This window comes from Antedon bifida, chromosome 1, assembly GCF_963402885.1.
Source record: "Antedon bifida chromosome 1, ecAntBifi1.1, whole genome shotgun sequence".
NCBI lineage: Eukaryota > Metazoa > Echinodermata > Crinoidea > Comatulida > Antedonidae > Antedon > Antedon bifida.
Window position 1 is genome coordinate 3,033,672 of NC_136226.1, and position 8,694 is coordinate 3,042,365.

Genomic DNA, 8,694 nt, shown 5'->3' on the forward strand with positions numbered 1-8,694 from the left:
CTGTTCTTAAATATAAGCGCCTTATTATTTGGTTACGACAAAAATGTTAATACTGTACACAGAAACCTTGGATTTCTCTTTGGCTGAAACACTGTTAAGTTGGTAGAAACAGAAATTATATCACTAAACACTATTTTATGCCGAATTGGCGCGCCATAGGTAGATCCGGAACTTAATCCGAGAGATTATCTCATTATATTTTCAATTAGCCAATCAGAATCTGTATTTCAAGATTTCGTCATCCATGTACAATTTGTAAACAGACCAAGTGATGAAATGTTATAATGTTATTACATATTTAATATGAGAGATATATATTCGGAAACAATCCTATAACGTTTTAAACCTGTCAGATATTTTAATCACAACATTGTGTCACTGATCTAACGATTTGATTCACAGATACTCGATGCATATTGGTGGTGGTAGTGCAGGCCTACTACGGGCCGGTATCTCGAGCAGCCTGCCCAGGGTATGCTTAGCTCGAAGTTCAGTACCAGTGTGGTCCTGCAAGACAAGCCTTTGGACGACTAAAGGTCAATTGCCATTGGTCAGCACAACTCACAAGCAAGTAAGCAATGAAATATTTAAATACATAATTTACATATTAATACATATCTTTTGTAAAAAAGGCATGGTTACTACATGGGAAAGGATATAATATACAAAACTTAAATTTTATTGTATTAGAATTTGAAAACTGATGCCAAATGACTGGAAAAAACATTTTATGTAAACTAATTTATTTGGACGATTTTAAATGCTATCAAATGTATCTGTTACTGTACCTGCTAGTACACTAAATTAAAAAAATATTTTGTAATTTTAAAAACCTTTTTAAAAAAAAAAACGTTATTATTATTCTTCTAGCTATTAAATACATCCTGTACTGTTTTTCAAGATTCTTCATCTCAAACTACACCAAATGTTGCTCCTCATTTTAAGTAAGTTCTTATTGCCAAAAATATTTGTCACTTTTAGTACATGTATATTATTTATTATAATACTTTAAAAACAAAACGTTTATTTATACTCAGGTGAGGATCTAGGTTTTTTCAAATAGTGGGCCTCTAACATTTAATATTAATAAATAATAGTGCGTCAAAAATATATATCAAAACAAGTTCATGATTCATGAATGCGCCCAAGCGCAGCAACCATGGATCGGTTACTGATACTTAGAAATAAAACTGTAAAACAAATATGCATTTCATTGACATCTATTTATAAAATTATTTTAATAGAAATTGTTTCTTAAATTTTCAGACGAAATCTTGGCGTAAAGAAAGAAAATGATCAAACATCAGAGAAAACAATGGATTACCTACTTCCACACCCTATTTGGTAAGATAAAAACAAAGTACTGTACTTGAGGGGTTGTATTCCAGTTTCTTTGGGTTGAGTTTCTTTGAGTTTGACATAAGCCTACCTTTAAGCTCAGTCTACATTATCAAACTTTATGTCACAAAAAATGTGCCCATAGATGGACATGATGACATCATACCACTACCATTATTTGGGCACATCACACTTTTTTTGTCAAACTAGTTTGATAGTGTAGACAGAGCTTACCAGCAATATAATGTTTTTATTACAGGTCAGAAGATGAGGTACAAAAGGTTACAGTAACTCACAGAGAACCAGAAAAAAGAGCTGACAAGGTATAACATTTGTACTTAATAAAAGACAAACAAAGACAATTACATTAAAACTCTACTCAGTGTAACTATCAAACAGATTTAATGAATTTGTGTTTTCTTTTTTTCAGCTCGCATATTACACGGTGCAGTTATTTCGATTGGGGTTTGATAACTTTTCAGGCTTTAATTTCGGTAAAAGGACGGAGTCAAAGTGGTTGAGGTATGAAAAACAGCATTTGGTGGATAAAATTAAAAAATGTTTATAAAAATATGTGATAAACTAAAATGGTATGCCAATGTTTAGTGTTGTGTAAATCATGTTAACAATGTTTGATTTAGTGTGATTTAGCCCCCAATTCTCTGTGCTGTATCTCTACATATGGAAATATTTGTATCATAGGAAAATTCCATAATACAGAAACCATGTAGTTGAAGGTTAGGTTAGGGTCTATGATATAGGCGTCAAATGTGAAACACAAGATGCTGTATCATGGAATTTTCCTATGATACTGGGACAAAAATTTATCACGGTACTGAAAATCAGGATTAAGAAATTTCATTTCTCCCATAGACGAGTGATTTTTCTGGAGACTGTTGCTGGTGTTCCTGGTATGGTAGGAGGCATGTTGCGCCATCTTAGGTCCTTACGACGTATGGAAAGAGATCATGGCTGGATACACACTTTACTTGGTAACATTATATTGCTGTTTTTCTACTCCATACAATTAAACATACACAGAAACTGTCCCAAAAAAGTGGGAGACCCATACCAATTTTATTTGGTAAAATGATATTGTAGTTCAGCATTCCTACTCCATAAAAAATTGTGACCTGTCCAAAATTAGAAGCCCATGGACTGGTCCGAAAAATACATTATGGTTTTCAGGTTGTATTAGAAGGGTTGACTATAGGATAAATTTAATTTAGAAAGTGTGAAATTCTCGTCAATGAAATATACTTTAACATAGACTGTTTTTTTTCTCCATTTTATTTCTTTGGTTCTAAAAATAGTGTTACCCTACTTTTATATATTTACTAGAGGAAGCCGAGAATGAGCGGATGCACTTAATGACAGCTCTAGACCTTAAGAAACCTTCCAAGTTGTTCACGTTTATGGTACTTGGAGCTCAAGGTAAAATATTGAAATTGCTAATGTTTTAGCTGTTCTGTAATCAAAACAAGCACGAATGTGCGATACTCGGGGTACAGCAAAAGAAGCTGTAATGACGTCATAAGACAGGATGTGACGTCACATACACATCAATAACCTCGCTACCAAATAGTTTATACGGCTATATGGTACCATCTTCGAGACGTCATATGGCTGCATCCGGTTTGAAATTTAAAATCCGGCTATATAGCTTTGAGGACATGTCCCTCTAGTATATTCATGCCAAATACCAGCTCAATACTACAACGAATAAGGGAGGAGTAATACTTTATAAATCGCACTTTTTACTCAATAGTCCGAAATAAAGGACACAAAGGTGTCCCAATGTATATTTTACATACCAGTAGGCCAGGCTACAATATACAGATATTGCCTGGTTAGAGGTTAAATCTGATTAAATCAGATTTGACATCCCCGAGAGAATGATATTTTCTTTCCAATCACGTTCACGTATTTACATATGTAATGTGTAATATTACTTGTTATTTATATGGGGTTTTTCTTATCTTGTCAGGAATTTTTGTGAACATATTCTTTATCGCATATTTGTTGAGTCCGATGTTTTGTCATCGTTTCGTTGGTTATCTGGAAGAAGAAGCTGTGATAACATACACCAAACTGATTGAGGTCAGTAAGTATCAACACAAACATTTTCACTTACCAAAATATGCTTTGCCGAAATTGTAATACTTGCAGAGGTTTTTACATGAATCACCTGCAGTACTATAAATTTTCCAAAACATGTACGGACAGATTGTGGTTGAGACACTGTAGGGGATCCAGGAAGATAGCTTTAGGAGCACAAGCTTCCCCCTCCCCTTTGTCGAGGAGAATAATAATATATATATATATAATAATAATATCCTGGATTTTTAAAGCATCTGATGTAAAACATACTCCCATAATTGTTAACTATTTGTATTATATGTTAGTGCTCAGCCGTTTACAAAATCTTGCCTTCCCCCTGTTTCATATCTGTAATTGCATTTCAGGAAATTGATAATGGAACGATGGCAGAATGGCAAAATAAAGCAGCGCCGGAAATAGCTACCAAATACTGGAAACTAGGCGTAAGTGGACATTCTTATTTTAAAACACAGGAAAGAACCCATTGTCAGTGGAATTGTGAATCAATGGGTTTTTAGTTAAATTTAACTGTTTATTTTGAATTTTTTATAAAGTGAAATGATTTCTGTTGATATTTTTTTGATAGTTTTGGGGGAATTACTTAATTTTTCCCATATAAAACATTTATTATTTTTAAATTCATTGATTTAGTGTTATTTTTTCTCATTTGTAGCCTGATGCAATGATGAGAGATGTCATTTTAGCTATCCGAGCCGATGAAGCGCATCACAGGGACGTCAACCATACACTTGGAACTATGAAAATGACGGATCAAAATCCATTTGGACCAGGACAATGAAAATGTAAAAATTACCAATATTATAAGATTTTACGTACAAACTTTTGTGTTAGAGAAGATTTGAGTTCATATTTTGTACATTTATAATGTTGTAGATATACAGTATAGTTTATTTTGTAAGATTTAAAAAAGATTTTCGTTAAAAAAAGTGTTCCCTATCCACCAAATTTTTGGTAATTTAGCATTAAAAAAGAATTAATTTTTTTTAACAATTATTTCTCAAAATCTACAATACGTTGAGCTTTATTTACTAATTAGCCAATTATTCTAGCCAACCTAAAATGTAAACTTTGATCATATTCAAAGTAAATTATTTCTCAGGATATAATGGGTGCAATGGGTCAGCTATCAATGATTCTGCACTCTTTAGGTTTAGTTAAGATGCTTTACTGCCAAAGCCTCGTCCTTCGTATAGAATGTCATGCTGTACATCATGTACATAGTATAAAGGTAGCCTAGATGATAGATGGCAATTTTATAGTGTATTTGTAAAAATGCAGAAATGTTGTCCGACATGGTGCATCATGCGTATACACAAGCTATTTTTAGGAAACATCAAACAAAACATTGTTGGTGCCGCTACGTAAAAATAATAACTAGAAACTAGTCGCTGATCAAAAGTTTAAAAAAAATTATTTCTCAGGACCTAAAATAAGTAATTTAGCACTTTAGGAATATTTATTATTTTGATAAAAAAAATGTGTAAAATAGTTTAATATCATGACAAGTTAGCTCAATAGTTTGATAGAGAATAAAGACATTCAGGATTACAACCATGAGATGAACAGTTTTTGATGTAACCTGGTTCATACAATACAATATACAATACAATGAATAATGAAAATAATTTCCATAACTTTTTCAGAGCCAAAAATGTAAATATCCAGAAACAATTTTGAACCCAAATTAACAATGCCAGTAAATATTTCCAAAACTGATTTTGGACAAGTTAAAAAAAAACTTAACGACAGCCCTTTTAGATTACATTTTAACTTAAACTTTAGGAAAAACTAGAATTAAAACAAAAACAAATGTCTACACATTTTGTAATTTATTACAGATCTGTACACATGATTTTCCAGACTAAACAATAATTTTTTAATTGGCTTCAATTTATAATACTGAATGGAGCGAAAGGACCAAAACTACTCCCTCTTGTTATACCGCACTACTACATGCTGCAGTTTGCGTGCCTGTATTTAAATCGTTTTATTTATATTTATTAATTATTATTTATACTAGGTGACCTCTTCAGTCAAAGACTGTTCTCCCAGAGTTTTAAGTGGCTGTGTGTGACAGTCAGCTGTGTTAGCCATATTTCTTTTTGTTGCTTTTAAAATTACTAATATGGAGACTGTTTCCTATATTGTCAGCTGACTACATTCTTTCAATAATGTATAATATAATCAATGAAATAATTGCATAATATACATTACAATCTGACATTGTTTTATCCAGTAGATCAAAAATCGTATCCACCAGAACATGCTTTTTAGTCCGTCCAAATAGTATGGTCGATATAACAGTCAAATGAATATTTATTCGATGGCAGAAACTTGGCTGCCACTTGGACTTATCACAACGACGTGACTATACACACCCGTATACAAAATATTCATCTGTACTATACTACTATCAAGCTTAATATTGTAGGAGTGTCAAAAGCACCTTAGTGAATCCATTCTTAAAATGCATAGTAACAGCGACGATCCATGATAGATATTGCACTGCTTGTCATTTCAACAGCACTGGCTTCTCATTTCAACACAATTTTCTCTTTTAGTAAACATGAACCATACCGTATAAAAACCTGAAAATAACATATGCTAAGAAAAAGAACAAAACAAAAACTACATATATAATGTCTAAGAATAAATGAGTGGATGTTGTAAGATATAGGTAAGGTACCAGATAGTACTAAATAAGAACGTAGAAAAGAGTAGAAAATATGTATAAAATGCAAAGAGAAATGTAAATTTAAAAAATTCAATTCAGGAAAACATTAAAAAGGATACGTCCAAAACAGTATATATGTCTGTAGCCTCTGGTTAAGGAATACAATGGAACAAAATAACACATTATATTATTATCATTTACAGTAAAATACCTCCTTTACTTACTTACTTAATCCGGGACATACCTGAACTTATATGACTAGATTCCTCCATAACTTCCTATCTGCCATTGTGACAGTCAGTTCTTCTCTCTGCATTACCAGCATCCGTCTCTAGTACATCAACGTATGTGAGTGCTGGTCTTCCTCGTTTTGCAAGCCCATGTATTGGCTGCCACATCAGAACACTTGCAATGATTTCTTGTTTACCTCCTTTGTGATACCCCTCTTCTGGGGTTCTACTGTATTAAGAAAGTACTACTATTTAGTACTACTAAATACAGTACTACTACATAAGAGCTGATTAAAAGGATACAAATAGACCTCCTAGCAGACCACTTGTTATCAGGGGTTTCCAACTAAAGAAGTATGATGACCAATTCCTCCCTGCCTTTATTATCAACATAACCTATTAGACAGAGACAAGATAAAACACACATAATCATAGATATATACAGTAATGACGTCTCTGTCTACACTATCAAACTAGTTTGACAACAAAAAAAGTGTGATGTGCCCAAATATGGTAGTAGTGATATGCTTAAATATGGTAGTGATATGACATCATCACATTTTGTTGTCACATACGGTTTGATAGTGATAGAGCTTAATAAATATTAATTTTATGGATTTTTATGTCTTTCATCCAGTCTGATTTCAACACAGCATCACTCAAGAAACTTTGAGTACCAATTCATTATTTCCCCACAGCACCACACTTAACTTTTTGACAGGGTCCCACTTCCTTAGCTACATCCCTGAGATGTACATGCAGAAATGTATGACTTACCGATAAGATGAATGAGGTAATGAAATAGAAGATGAAGCCATAAAGACCAGTGAGTCCTAGAATGCCTGCTGTGGCTCCAGACAATGCAGACATTGATGTACGACTGTAAAAGAAAAAGATAGATAGTTTCAAATGTTTTGTCCTACAATACACAGCCTGGTGTGAAAGCCTCCAAGTCACTATGAATGTAATCAAACTGGATGATGGTAAAGCTTGCGTCCCACTAGGTCGCAATGCAAGGACGTAGTGCAATGCAAGCTAGTTGACCAATGACAGTTTGAATAATATATCGCTTGTGATTGGTCAAATCAATTGTATCCTAGCCAGAACCAAGCATTAGTGGGAACAACCACCACCCAGCTCCTACCCAGCCCAATTTCAACATACTACCCACCCAAGAAACCTTTGGGGACCTGAAAGTTGTTTTTTCCTCCACCCACTTGTAATTTTTGACCACCAGCATTTTCTTTAGCTACAGTACATATCCCTGCTTATTTTACAGCCATCTTTCATCAATAGCAAACTTCAGAGTTTAAAACACCAGGATTGAACACATGTATGTACTTCGCTCATTTAAAAAAAGGTGGAATAAGAAATGTTTGTACATGATTCTTGCTTACCAATAATCAATGACTGACTGATTGTTTCTCATGGCAACTTCATTCAGAATTACTTGTTCTAAACATGAATTTAAAAAATATTAATATTAATTATTAGATAAAAAAAATAAAATAAAATCCCTAGTACCAAACTAGGGATCATCAGAATTAGATGATTAGAATACAGTTAAATAATATAATTTAAATTATTATAATATATACAGTTAAATAATATATATATTATGCACTGATGAAGGGCTAGTGTTGCCTGAAAGCTCTGCTAACTTTTCTGGCTGTTTTACTTTATTGTTTTGATTTAACTTTTCGCTTTTTTTTGTATCTCCATTGAGATCCAGCCACTGATACCCACAGCATTGTCATTTTTTCAGTTACATGTATTTACCTTTGGATGTTATAATTAATTCCTCTAGGCCTAGCTAGGGCTAGGCCTAGGTAGGCAGGCCTAGGCCTATATTTTATTTTTATTAATTTATGAAAATAAATAATTCTATTTTTAAATCAAGAAATCAGAGTACACAGTAATTTAATTTAACATAGGATCTTATAACAAGACATCGCCATCATCATCGGCACTGTTTAAGCTAGGCCTACATTATACATACTACACTAACTACGTACACGCTACATCGACCGCTATCTGGCTCGACAAAATACTCGGACGGAGAGGTAAAAATAGACACAGCTCCGGCCTTCGGGTTTTCTCACGACATTATCGACCCAAACAACAAATGAAATTTCTACACATATAACCTATATTAATAATTGAAATAAGGCAATAGAAAAAATAAATTTTAGTCGAGTTTCATAGAAGAAAATACCTCGTTTGTTGTGAGTAGGCGAATGTGATAATTGCTGATTAGCCGCCATCTTAATTTTATGACACAGAGGTTATTGAGGGCGCCCTTTTATTAAAATATCTTTCGCTCGAGACGAC

At 33.2% G+C, this 8,694-nt stretch overlaps 2 protein-coding genes across 3 annotated transcripts; one reads left to right on the forward strand and one right to left on the reverse strand.

Annotated features, from left to right (window-relative positions):
• Positions 1–246: 246 nt before the first annotated feature.
• LOC144837874 (uncharacterized) lies at positions 247–5,010 on the forward strand. 2 transcript variants are annotated; one of them, XM_078693180.1, is made up of 10 exons: positions 247–571; positions 871–944; positions 1,267–1,344; positions 1,598–1,661; positions 1,769–1,860; positions 2,212–2,330; positions 2,680–2,772; positions 3,326–3,438; positions 3,804–3,881; positions 4,112–5,010. In XM_078693180.1, the coding sequence occupies exons 1-10, from the start codon at positions 410–412 to the stop codon at positions 4,235–4,237; spliced, it is 999 nt and encodes a 332-aa protein (XP_078549306.1). In that variant the 5' UTR covers positions 247–409; the 3' UTR covers positions 4,238–5,010. The 2 variants fall into 2 exon arrangements, with proteins under 2 accessions (XP_078549306.1, XP_078549315.1); XM_078693189.1 differs by lacking the exon at positions 871–944 and having other exon boundaries at positions 452–571.
• A 213-nt stretch (positions 5,011–5,223) lies between these two features.
• Positions 5,224–8,641, reverse strand: LOC144838176 (ER membrane protein complex subunit 6-like). Its single transcript, XM_078693537.1, has 6 exons — positions 8,579–8,641; positions 7,761–7,818; positions 7,141–7,243; positions 6,667–6,759; positions 6,253–6,272; positions 5,224–6,047 (listed from the first exon to the last, which is right to left on the reverse strand). Exons 1-6 carry the CDS (start codon positions 8,625–8,627, stop codon positions 6,017–6,019), a joined length of 354 nt encoding a protein of 117 aa, XP_078549663.1. The 5' UTR covers positions 8,628–8,641; the 3' UTR covers positions 5,224–6,016.
• Between the last annotated feature and the right edge of the window lie 53 nt (positions 8,642–8,694).

Excerpts from the sequence above, each read along its gene's own strand:
- LOC144838176 (XM_078693537.1), bottom strand. The coding sequence starts at position 8,627 with ATGGCGGCTAATCAGCAATTATCACATTCGCCTACTCACAACAAACGA. Across the intron at positions 6,273-6,666 it reads GTCTGCTAGGAGGTCTATTT|ACATATATACTGTTTTGGAC; the intron begins GTATCCTTTTAA and ends CAGAGGCTACAG. Across the intron at positions 6,048-6,252 it reads ACATATATACTGTTTTGGAC|GTTTTTATACGGTATGGTTC; the intron begins GTATCCTTTTTA and ends TGTTATTTTCAG.
- LOC144837874 (XM_078693180.1), top strand. The coding sequence starts at position 410 with ATGCATATTGGTGGTGGTAGTGCAGGCCTACTACGGGCCGGTATCTCG. Across the intron at positions 572-870 it reads TCAGCACAACTCACAAGCAA|CTATTAAATACATCCTGTAC; the intron begins GTAAGCAATGAA and ends TTATTCTTCTAG. Across the intron at positions 945-1,266 it reads AATGTTGCTCCTCATTTTAA|ACGAAATCTTGGCGTAAAGA; the intron begins GTAAGTTCTTAT and ends TTAAATTTTCAG.